The 13,527-nt window shown below is 32.4% G+C and overlaps 1 protein-coding gene across 1 annotated transcript in view; it reads left to right on the plus strand.

Moving 5' to 3' along the window:
* Positions 1-13,527, plus strand: part of CSMD3 (CUB and Sushi multiple domains 3) — a 1,236,222-nt gene that overhangs the window by 639,133 nt on the left and 583,562 nt on the right. Inside the window, exon 13 of the mRNA XM_049773958.1 lies at positions 7,705-7,817. Coding sequence (XP_049629915.1) covers positions 7,705-7,817 — 113 coding nt within the window. The remainder of the gene's footprint in view (positions 1-7,704; positions 7,818-13,527) is intronic.

The raw sequence follows: 13,527 nt of genomic DNA on the forward strand, positions 1-13,527 counted from the left end.
AAAAATCACTTTAGTAAGAAAAAATCTCATTAAACATTCTCATACCCAAGCAGTTCCATTCAGGGTGTGCAAATGTTTAATGCGATTTTTTGCGATTTTTTTCCTTACTAATGCGAATTTTTATTGCGAATATTTGGTTAGCAAATAATCGCGAATACTTTGCACCTAGCGCAGACGTCATTTCTGCTGCTCCTGCCTGCTGTCCCTTGCATTATCGGAGGCCTAAGAGAGAGAAGGGAAAGAAGGGAGAGAAGTTTATTATGGAATTAGATTTTGTCATACCTTCATCATGACTTCATCAAAGCCTGCAGTGAAGATAAAGATTGATGACAAGAACAGACAATTTCAGGAAAAGTGGGAGACACAGTATTTCTTTGTTGAGCACAGGGCATCCCCATATGTCTTATTTGCTCAGAGAAAGTTGCAGTGCACAAGGAATACAACTTGAAACGCCATTATTCAACTAAACATGCTGAGAAATGTGCAAAACATCAAGGAAATGAGAGAGCCAAGCAGGTTGCCAGTCTTAAAGCATGTCTAATGAGGCAACAAGATTTCTTCAAGAAAACAACCAAAGAGAATGTTGCATCAGTCAAAGCTCGCTAGTTACATGGTTAGTGAGATGATTGCTCTGGCAGGGAAACCATTCACAGAAGGAGAGTTTGTTGAAAAACACATGTTACAGGCTGCAAGTATTATCTGTCCAGAAAAGAAAGGTCAGTTTAGCAAAATCAGTCTTTCTGCCAACACTGTGGCAGAGCGCATTTCTGACATGTCAAGTGATGTTTATCATTAACTGTGTGAGAAAGCGAAATGTTTTGATGCATATTAGTTTGCTCTTGACGAGGGCACAGTTAGAACAGACACTGCACAGCTCACAATTTATGTCCATGATGTTGATTGCAATTTTGAATTGACAGAGGAGCTGCTCACAATAATTCCAATGCATGGCCAGACCACCGCTAATGAGATATTTTGGCATCTTTGTGATGCCATTGAGAATGCAGATTTGCCATGGAAGAGGTTTGTTGGAATAATAACCGATGGAGCACCATCAATGACAGGGCGGAAAAATGGACTGGTGGCACTTGTTCAAAAAAAACTTGAAGAGGAGGGTGTAGAGAAGGCCATTGCTCTTCATTGCATTATCCATCAGTAGGCCCTTTGCAGTAAATGCCTGCCGTGTGATAATGTGATGTCTGTTGTGAAATGCATCAACCAAATCAGATCCAGGGGCTTAAAGCACAGAAGGTTCTGTGCTTTCTAGAGGAAATGGAGTCAGAATATGGAGATGTGCTCTATTTCACCGAGGTATGTTGGCTCAGCAGGGGAAATGTCCTGAAAAGATTTTTTGAGTTGAGAGAAGAAGTGAAAGCTTTCATGGAGAAGGATGGGAATGCTGTTTCTGAGTTGAGTGATCACAAATGGCTCATGGACTTATCTTTCCTTGTTGACATCACACATAAGCTGAATGTATGAAACAAGTTGTTACAAGGCCCAGGGCAACTTATCAGTGCTGCCTATGACAACGTGAGAGCATTCTCCACAAAACTTGTGTTATGGAAATCCCATCTCTCAGACAAACCTTTGCCATTTCCCAGCATGCAAGGAACTTGTGGATACAGGCATACCATTCAGTGTTGAGAAATATGTTGATGCTATTTTTAAGTGAAAGAAGGAATTTGATTACAGATTTGCAGACTTCAAAAAGCTCAAAGCCACTTTCAAAATTTTTGTGGACCCATTTTCCTTTGATGTGCAAGATGGCCCTCCTGTGCTTCAAATGGAGCTCATTGACCTGCAATGCAACTCCGATCTCAAAGCCAAGTTTAGGGAGATTAGTGGAAAAGCAGACATGCACGGGCAATTTTTGAGAGAATTGCCCCTCCAGCTTCCCTGAGCTTTTCCGAATGTTCAAGCGCACCATGTGCCTTTTTGGGAGCACATATTTGTGTGCAAAGTTATTCTCCACAAAGAACTTCAATAAGTCAAAGTACAGGTCTAGACTTAATGATGATCATCTTTAAGCCATACTGAGGGTCTCAACTGCTTCCTCTCTAAAGCCAAATGTGGTTCAGATTTATGAGAAGAAGCACTGTCAAGTCTCTGGCAGAAAGGAATAGGCAAAAGATGTCATATTCAGAAGAACTGTTCATGATCTTCACTCAATGTTCTATTAATGTTCAGAAGAAATAATTAAAACTGTTAATAATGACGTTTGAGGACTTTTTTTTGTGTGTGAAATCCCTTATGCAGCGCTGCCTCACCCCGACTGTCTCCTGTGGCCTCCAGGTAAATTTAGTTTGAGACTCCTGATCTAGAGCTATGTGTTCTTTGATTTCCATGAGGATCCTCCATATTTCTATTCTAAACTCCTTATCTGAGAGTTTAATCAGATGGTTGGTATTTTTTTGATCATCAGATCTATCATCTTCATTCTCTGTGCATGGTGTTTGCCTGCGAAGTTTCCCCATTGTCATGCTTATAGTGTGATTTTTTTCCTGCATGTTATGGTGGGGTTTATTAATTAGAAAGAGTGTGAGACTGTGAAGCAGAAAGGCTGTGTTCTTCTGAAACCTCTAGGACACAGTTTTCTGGGCCTTTCTTTACCCTCTCAGGAGACTTTCAGGAGACAGAAGAGTAGAGAAACATGCAAAGGTGATAGGTCCCCTCAGTCTCTCCCAATTGTTAATCTCACAGCAGTGGCAGATCCCTCCCACCTGCCTTCAGAGACAGAAGGATCTACCTTGCTGTTGGGGCACTTCTGGTAGCTGGTTTTCACTCACTCAGTATATCTTGGCCTTTTGGCTTGGGCACTTCTAGGAGACCACTTTTGCTCGGCCCTTACTGGTTCTCTCAGGAGAGTTTCAGAAGACAGAAGGGTAGGGAAACATGCAAAGGTGACAGGTCCCCTCAGTCTCTCCCATTTGTTAATCTACATAACAGCAGTTTCTAAGGTCTTTTCTGGTTTATCTATCTCTGTATATTCTTTAAACTCAAAATATTAGCCAAATTTTTGTCCCACACAATCTACCATTTTAAATAAAGATAGGATAAAGGGGTTCAAAACAAATTATTTCAATGTATGTAGTGTATAGGGTAGGGTTATTTTATAATGATGGATATATAATTATATATTTATAATTAAAGATTAATTTTTAATCTCTAGTTTTGGGCCCTATAACCATTCTAGACAATTTTGAGAAAGTCTTTAAAATTTTTATGAAAATAATAATAGACATTCTCTTTATTCTGGAGGCATAACTGCAGCTTTTTCATCTTATATTTAAAGAAAGTACTATAAACACTATATGGTGTCTCTTAAAAGTCTTTTCTGAGTCACCCAAGCCCAAGGTTCCTTAGCATTTGTGTAAGACAGTGAACATTGATTATCTTACTATGTAGTGACCACTTTCTGCTTCTCAAAATACTGTTTATAATAAATGTAACTGCTGACTGCAAAGTTCCACAAAAAAGCTTGTAACTGCCCCCAAACATGGGACTACTCTTTGAAAATGTCTATAGATTAGTAAAAAAAATTCTGTAAATATAGAAAGGTTTAATATGAGTAGAACCAAATGGAAATGGTGCACAATTTCTTCACCATTCCATCAGCTTCCTTGGTACTTAGAGCTGGTTTCTTAAAAAGGCAAAAAGAAATACATAAGGTTACATAGCCTTTTTTTAAATATACTTATCAACACAGTTTTTGTTTTATTTTTTCTTCTAATTAATTTGTAAAATTACAATAGATGCTCTCACCTCTTTATACAAACAGAATTTAAGATAGCATTTCTCAACTTGAGGATCATATGATCTTCCCACCCTGTATATTTTCAGGACATTGTAAAGAGAATACAGGAGAAATCGCATAAAAGGGGGCCATAGGTATTAAGTTGAATGGTTATTTGTTAGAACAGGCAAGCCAAAGAAGAGAGAAGATTGGTAGAGAGACATAGTAGAGAAAAGTTTCAGACACAGTTCAAAGGGAATCCTAGCAGTAGAACCTGAAATAGAAATTACAGTGGAATTGAAGATTAGCTCTGTATATATAAGCCTATGTCTTCTAACTGGGAAGATAACGTATTATCAGCTAAAACAAATTTGTCCATCTCTTTTTTATAAGAATATCTTCTAACAAAAAAAACCTACACAGCTAAATTAATGTCACTTCCATCTTTTCAGTAGTCTATTTGATATAGAATAAAAGGGAACAGAGGAGGCAGATCTGTTAAAGGAAGAAAAGTTGTATGAAGAGGCTATTTACATTAAAGTTTCACTTTTTCACTTTTATTCTTCTTAGTTTTTCATTCCAGCCACTAATGTATGTTTAATGTGCTTATTATATTCATATTTATCAGATAAATACCAGGAATTAAATGGTTGGGCAATGAAGACTCCTAAAATCTTTCATATTCTGAAAGATACAGTTCTCATTTTCATTTCATAGGCATATATTGATATGTAAGAGGTTTAAAGAGAAAGAACTGTGGACCACATTCCTAGTTTCCCTTATTTTTATAACCGTCAATGATCATCATCCCGGTGGGATTTTAGAACCCAATTTAAACCTGATTGCATGATAATAAAACATTGACCTTGGAGAGGGATAGTTCATCTAGCTTATATTCCCCTAAGCAGGAGAGTAGAAAGAAGCTTTTTTTTTTATAACTCTGGTCTCATACAACTATGCAAGGTCATTGGCTCTATCGCTGGTCCATTTAATTAGAACTTCCATTTGAATGCCATCCTTATCATCAAACTGTTGGGAAAATATAATTAAAAATAAATATCTGCTGATAACCAAATTATCGCTCTACAAAATTTAGATAATAATAAAAGTTTTAATATTGAATAGACATTAAACTATGTCAGGATGTGCCTCACAGAAATTATAAAACAAATAAAATAATAAGACTGATCACATAGGTGGGTAGATATAATTTATGTTCATTATCTTGTTGGTTGTTTTGGTTGATTATTTAGTTTTTGGATTTCAGATACATACTATAGAGCTCAGGGGTATTCCACACTGTGCTTAGGAATCTCTCCTGGCAAGTTCAGGGAACCATATGGGTAGCTGGAATCCAACCTGGTGGGCATGCATGGCAAATGCCCCACTCACTGTGTTATTGCTCTGACACCCTTGTTTATTGTCTTAACTAAAGGGAGCTTTGACTTATTGCATTTACCACATTACTTACTGAACTATGTATCTAGTAGTCAAAATCCATCAAAGCAAAAAGACTGCATTATTTTCATTATCTACACTTTTTAAAAAACATTTTAAGGTTGCTTTTGGCTTTTGAGTAATATCTGAAAATGCTATGGGTTTAGTCCTGAATCTGAACTCAGGAATCGCTCGTGGCAGAACTTGGGGGAGACAAAGTTCTAGGGATAAAATTTAGATTAGTCAGATGCAAGACAAGTACCCTACTCATATTTATCCCCCCATGTCCCAATATTCACATTTCAAAGAGGAGTCTTGAAGATATCTACAAGAGACATTTATAGGCTTACTTTTTTTTAAAACATATTTTCTAGTTTCTGAGGGAAAGAGATATGGATACTTTTAAGATTGACTTTTTAACACTAGAAGAAAAGAATTTCCCTTTTGTTAAAAAATTTTCAATTTGAATATTTTTATGGATGTATTCAGAGATAGCTCAATAGAGAGATAATCTATACATACTTGAGCAACAATGATATGGGGGCTAGATATAATTGACATTAACAAGAATATAGTTTAAACTGTTTTTGATAGCTGATCTTTATAACCTAGCAGAGAATAACCACAATTTGGAGCACTGGATAAAACAGTTCAAGACAGAGATATACCTGAAACAGTATAGGGAGTATACAGTAAAAAGTAAAAACTGTGCGATAGATTACTGGCATTTCAAAGTAATGTAGTAGATTCAAATCCAGTGAATTAAAGTCCTCCAGCTCACTTTTAAATAGAATTTATTTAATTTCTTTTGTATATCTAATCTTATTCACACTTTCTCCATCTCAGTAGTCTAACTTAAAGGACAAATAAGAAATTTCAAAAGCAAAAATGCTTTTCAAATGACACTATATATATATGAAGAAGATATAAATGTCTACATATTTGTATTCATGTAAGCATACATAAATATACATGTTATAATGTATAATTCAAATTACTATATATTTAAACAACTTGATTTTGAGAAGAGTAACATGAATAGAATATAAAATTTCTTGGTATAGTATTTTCATATTACTATTCTAAAAAAATACTACTTAACTGGATTTATCTATGACAATACCATAGCCCTAGACACTGCTGGCATTGATATGTTGCTAATGCAGTTTGCTCATCTCTTAAAACAGACTAGTTAATTAATGATAGCATTTTGATGTCATGATCACAGCTAGGATAGCAGCATCCCTACTGCCCTCTGCTGGCCTAATCATTTAATAATTTCCATCAGATGAAGTTATCTTAGGGTGCTCTTTGGTTGTGAATATAAACTATACCTTTTCCTCTATGCAGTTCTTTTGTTTTTGTGTTTTTTGGTAATTCAGTAGACACACTTTTATGTTCTTCATCTCCATAATTTATGATTTAGAATGAACAATAAATAAATGATTTATTTTAATTCTATATATATACATTTCTAAATAAATAATTTAGAATACATAAACATGGATATTTTACTCAGATAATTCCTTTTATTTTTCCTTTGTCAAATTTTTGCCAATGGGATGGAGAAATAGCACAATGGCTAAGTTGCTTGCTTTGCAAGTGGCCAACATGAGTTTAGTCCTTGGCATATTCTATGGTCCTCAAGCACTGCCAGAACAGATTCCTGAGTACAGAGCTTGGAGTAACCCTTCAACATAGCCAGTTGTGTTCCGCCCCCCGCTACACCAATAAAATAAATTATTTGCCGATATTTTCTTCAAAGGTCTTATTTACCCATGTGTTTTCTTCTTTTATATGCACCTATTTTTCCTTCAGTGTTGGACTGAAATACTAATGTCAGAAGTACCATGAATGATAACCCTAGCTAAATTAGTAAAATTATAATTTATTGAAAATATATTTATTTATGCATAGATTCAGTGGTACTAAATCAAATATGCATCATGTTCTTTAATAGGTAATAAATTTTGGTAGAACATACATGACATGACTGTTCTAATAGTGAAAAGGCTTATTTTTCAGCAATTTTTATAGAACAATGTATTACAAAGCTTGATGAAGTACATTCCTGCTTTTACTTAAATATATTTAATATTATTTTAAAATTATTGCATTTTCATTTAAAATGGAGCTTAAAATTTATCAATGGTCTTAAATTTAGTGTCTTGCATTTGACCCAGTTAAACACACCAAAAGAGTGGGTGGGAGCAAAGCGATAGTACAGCAGGCAGGCCTTGTACATGGAGCACCTGTATTCAATTCCTGGCATTATATATATTCTTTTGTGCCCTTGGGAAAGATACCTGGGCTTAGAGCAAAGAGTTATTTCTGAGCACTGCTACCCATAAATTAAACTAAACACACCAAAGATAATTGTTGATAATCAACTTTTGTCAGTAAGGTATGTTGTTGTGTCACATTATGTCTGACCTTTTTTATTTAAGCTAAGAAAATACTGAGAACAATCAGTCTCAAGAATTTCATGCAGAAGGAATATTAATAATACCCCATTTTGTCCATGTATTTTTCAGGCTGACTGGAAGCTTCGTGCCTGATTTGATAGTGAGCATGAGCAGTCAAATGTGGCTGCATCTTCAAACAGACGAGAGTGTCGGATCTGTGGGCTTCAAGGTTAACTACAAAGGTAATGATGAATTGCAAGTGAGGGAAATATGTTATCTCTATACCACCAGAGAATTCTTTTAAATTCAAGTTTAATTGCATCTACAAAACTGAAATTTCCCGAACACAAAGAATATATTATACCAAAACGCTTTCTTTTGAATTAACTCAAAATGCTGATTTCACTTTTCTTTAAATTAGTTTATTTCCTTTAAACTATGCCAGTTTTGCATAGCTCATCTCTTTTCCTTTCTCTATTCATATGCGGGAATTCATTCTGAACTCTAGTCTTTTCAAGAATACTTAAAAACTAAAATTTTTTCACCCCCCCAAAATCACCTACTAATAAGTTATTTAGAATAAAAATAAAGAACCATATTTGTCTAGGTATCTAAGGGTTTCTCAAGGAAAACAATTTTTAAATAATAATCAGTCAGTGATAATTGGAGATAAAATACACACTTTTAATGTTAAGACTTTCTGAAGAGATCAAAATCAAAATCACAAATAGGTTGAATTATTGCTCAAATCATATTTGTATTGATACAGGTGATGTCTAATTTTGTTGGTATAATAAAATATTTTGTTCTAGTTTTATTTACAAGTGTTCAATACAAACATTGTGTAATTGTGTCTTTGACACCTAATTAAACTTGATTAAAGGCAAATAGGACAATGAATATAGATACCAAACGTAATTATTAGAAATGCAGGTTTGATTTTTGGATTGAAGATAATTAAATGTTAACAAATTTCATTAAAGTTTGAGCTTTAAAGATAAAAGAGTATAAAATATAACATAAGTATATTATGTTTTCTGAATGTAATTTCTATTGTAAAAATTAATACAATGTTTTATCAAATAACATTTATAAAATTTCTTAAAATTTTTTTAATTATATGTTTCAATTTAAACATTGGCTTACTGTATTTGTACCAGCAAATATAGAAATCAATTCATCATGCTGCCAAGTAACTAGGTAACATAATTCTGTTTCTTAATTTAAGATAAATTGAAACTTTATATGTAAATCTGAATAGTTCAGAGAATCTGCATCAATACCTGTTTGACAAGCAAAAAATAAAATTGTCTGATTTTAACTTTAAATATATTTCTTTTTAATTTAATCTTCCTAAATATTCTCAATAAATAAAATAACCAAATTTAAATAATATTCAGTGAATATTGAGATTTTCCAAAACCTGTCTCTTTGCCTTATTTTCTCCTCAAAATGATTAAGTGAAAATTGTATGTATACATTCCTTTGATATTCATATTACATTCACCCAATGAAGATCAACTGTCATAAAACCTTTTGTCATTTAAACTTTAGTAACTCCTATAGTATTGAAAATAATGCTTTGACAGGAACACATTGCTAAAGTTCATGTGGCAGCAGAGTTTTAAGTATGTTTATTTATCTCTTGCTGAAATTCAAGAGTTATAGCCTGGTTAACAGTTACTGTTTTCTTTCTGCTTGGTTTTAGAAAAATAGATAGATAGTTAGATGACTAGATGGATAGATGTATGTATGTATGAATAGGTAAGTGAATGAATGGATGGATAAATGGATGGATGGATGGTTGGATGGATGCATGGATATCCAAATGATCAGCTAAGGAATATGTTATTGAATATAATAAAACTGGCAATATTATCTTTCTTTGGAAAAGTAAATTTTGTAATTAAGAAAAAGTTACCCAACAGTTAATATATAAATATACAAGGAAATGAGATTGGCTCATCTCTGAATAGAGAAGTTTTTGATAATTAATTCTTTAATTATTCCCTTTCCCTTCACTCTGAAACTTCCAATAAAACATTTATCTCATGGTAATCTTCTAACAGTAGAAAAGGGGAAGAGTTATTATACTCTTATAAAATATTTCCATACTTTTATTTCCCAGAGATAATTTAAATCTTTATATGTATTATTTTCCAGTTTTTTACACTCTGCTTTGACTCTTGTCCTAGAGTCCCATTTTGCCAAATTATTAGTTAAGTCTTGAAACCTAATGTTATATTTCATAGTAGTAAATTTTACTTAATTTTATTATTTTAATACAACTTTCCATTAAACATCCTTTAACTTAAAAATCAACAATTACTTCTCTGGTCATTTTAATTTCATTTATCTAAAGACATATTTGTCCTAATACCAAAAGTATTTATATCCATTTTTTTTTTTGCAAGGGGACAAACCAGGTGACTATCAGGGGTTACTCATCCTAGTTTAGCTGTTTGCAAAGCAAATGCCCTACTGCTTGCGCCAATGCTCTGGCCCCAGCTTTCTCTATCATTTAAATGTAAGCTTTAGGTTGATTCACGTTTCATTTGAGAATTAAAATTTTTTATGTAGAAATATTAAGAAACTTTACATATTAATATAAATTTCAAAAATACATTGTAATATTTTGATTCTAAATGAAATATATGCTAAATATCATACTAGAGTACATAGGAAATTTATTTTATAATATGTAAATTTGCATGAAGCTGCATTTATGTAGATCGCAAACAAATTAAACATTTTGTATATCTTTTCTGTTTTTGAGAGATGTTTTTCAATTAATTTATTTTTAAATTTTATTTGTTTTAATTGACTTACAGTATTTTACAAAGTCATTCATAGTAGACTTTCAGGAACATGGTATTCCAACATCAGTCTCATCACCATTCTCACTTTTTATTTATTTTATTCAGGTTTCCTCTCATTCTACTGTCTGTAACTTTAAGAGGCGCATTATTAAGTTTGATTATCATGATTGGGTCCCATGCCTGCATATGTATTATTGTTATTCTGTGGTTTAGATATATGCCTTAAACACTCATACACTATTAGTGAGAGCCTTGAAACCTGCCCTTAAAATCTCCCCATTGCCTTTTCTTACCTCACACCCTGACTTATTTGCTTCCTTGTTCTCATTTCTATAATATAGGGGTAATGATAATTTAGATATTCCCATTTTGGTCTTTTGCATTATTTTGTGCTATTATTCTATACATCACGATTAAGTGATTTATTCTGTTTTTTTCCCTTTTTCTGACTTCATCTAACATGAGATCCCCTAATTCTATCCAAGTTTTAGTGAATTGCATTATTTTATATTTTATCATAGCTACATAGTATACCATTGCATGCATACCAACCACATGTTCATGATCCACACACCTATTATTTTCATGTGGTTTGATTCCATATTCCTTATCATAGTGTGCCTTTAATTTAGCTCATGATTCTTTTGTTTACATAAACTAAATTGATGATTTAATTGTTATTGTTGCCTTTGTTAATAAAAATATTATTGAACATTCCTTTGTGCCTCAAATCGTGAGGATTTTTCTGATATTTTCCTTAACATATTATACATATTCTGATTTTATTCAAGATATATTATCCATTTAGAATTAATTTTTGTGTAAAGTATGAGATGTGGATCATTATTTTCACATGAGATTTTACAATAATCATTTGTTGAGGAGGCTGTCTTTACTCCACTTCAAGTATCAAAGTACCATTGTTGGAAATTACTTGACCATAGATATATAGGTTCTTGATTAGAAAGCATTGAATTACTTCCTTTTTCCTGTATCAATATATTTTGATTCCTAACATTTTATATTATGGTTTTAAGTCGGGTAATGCAATAAACTCCCGGTTTCTTTAGTTTACAATATAATACTGATGATTTAAGATTTTTATTATTCCTATCAAGCTGTATTTTTTAAATTTGTGGGCATTTGTATTATGTTTCTTATAAATAATTTTAGAGAGTACATTTTAGTTTTTGGATAATTTTTAACTGGCTTTTAAAAATTATTTTATTCATTTGCATTTTATGGAGGTATAGCTATAGGCTTATAGTTCTGTTTATGCTTTAATTCCTATAAACCTTCTGTTTACTCAGTGCATGAGTTTAGAATATTTGGCCCATTTTTTCATGTCTTCTACTAATAGTTTTTTGCTGCAAAATTCCTTTATCATTTTAAGTTAATTCAGATTTACTTTATTCTTAATACAAATTAAAAATTTAAAAATAGTTCTTTTAATTTTCTGTTTTGTTGCATTTATAAATGCAACTGAAGGGCCAAATAAATACTTTAGTTGGTAAAGTACTTGTCTTTCTCACAGATGACTAGTATTGGAAATACTTGGCATCTTATATGGTTCTCCAAGCCTGCCTGCCAAGAATGATCTCTTAGCATCAAACAAGTAGTTATCCCCAACATGCATGGGTGGTTTAGTGGTAGAACCTCCCCCCTGACAAGAAGTTATCCCTAAGTACTGCCATAAGTAGCCCCCCTTCTAAAAAAAAAAAGATGAGAAAATACAACCAATGTATATATAATGTATATATAATGTACCCAACCGCTTGTATAGGTTTATTATCTCCTATATTTTAAAAGGAGGTTTTAGAGTTTTTCATGAACATTATCTTGTCATCTGAAAGTAATGATAGGAAATATATTTTCAAACTTGTGATGTTCTTAATTTATCTACCCCCTCATTAGTAAGATATTAAATTCTAATAATACAATGAAATATAGTAGTAAGGGTTAACTTCCTTCCCTTAAGCCTGATCTAGAGGAAAAGTCATAGTTTTACAGCCTTTAATATTCATTTTAGTTGAATACAAAGAAAAATCTTTTCATTTTGGTAAAAGACTATTTTAAATTAATTAAATTAACATTACAGTCACCTCTGATTTTTATCTATATTCATTAGGGATATTGGTTTGTGGTTTTCATTCTTTTTTATTTTGCAGTGTCTATCTGATTTGATATAGATAATATTGATTTCATAGAGTTCGGAAGAATTTTTGTTTCTTCAATATATGGGGAATACTTGAAAATAAATGTAATATATTATGTTTGTAGGTTTAATAGGACTCACTAGTAGCCAATCTGTACATGGGATTTAGTTTTGAAGCACTATTTCAGTATTTTTGTTTATAATTGGCTTATCCAGGATTCCTCATAGTAGAATAGTGGAAAATTGTAAGATTCTAAAATTTTGCCCATTACTACATTCTCCAATCTGTGCCATAAAATAAGTTGTAGAAGGCTTTTATGGTATTTTTATTTTTGTGATATTTTCATATTCCTGTATTTTCATTCCTACTGCTATTTATTATAGAATTTTCTCACTCTATTACTTTAGTGAATCTAGCTAGAGTTTTGCTAATTTTATTTTTGATTTTTATGTATCCTTATTTACTTTATTAACACTTTGTGCTAGTTTATTTCTATGTTATTTTTTCCCTAGCTTTCTTTGTTGTTGTTGTTGTTTGTTTTCTTTTTTCTTCTGACTTGGTTAACTCTTTCTTTCTACTTTATTTTAGTATAAGGTTAGATTGTTAAAACTTGATTTTAAATAAAAGAGGATTTCAATTGAAACATCCTGTTTAGAATCCCAAAATAGAAAAAAAAAAAAAGATTAAAAGCTGGGCTTTTCTGCTTGAATGTGGGTGGGAAGGAGGATTGGCAGCCCCCATTGTTCAGACTGGCACTTATTCCCGCTAATATGGAAAGAACTCTAATGCTCAAAAGAAATAAAGGGAGCTAGAAAATAACTGTTCCAAGACCATGTTATTGAATGCAAGACCAAATAATTGTGTACAAATATGAAAGAATATACGAATGCCTAAACCTAAAGGTTCTTTGATTATTTTTGGAATTTCAATCTTTTTTTTTTTTTTTTTTTTGGTTTTTGGGCCACACCCTGTGACGT

The sequence above is a fragment of the Suncus etruscus genome, chromosome 5, assembly GCF_024139225.1.
Source record: "Suncus etruscus isolate mSunEtr1 chromosome 5, mSunEtr1.pri.cur, whole genome shotgun sequence".
In the NCBI taxonomy this organism is placed as follows: Eukaryota; Metazoa; Chordata; class Mammalia; order Eulipotyphla; family Soricidae; genus Suncus; species Suncus etruscus.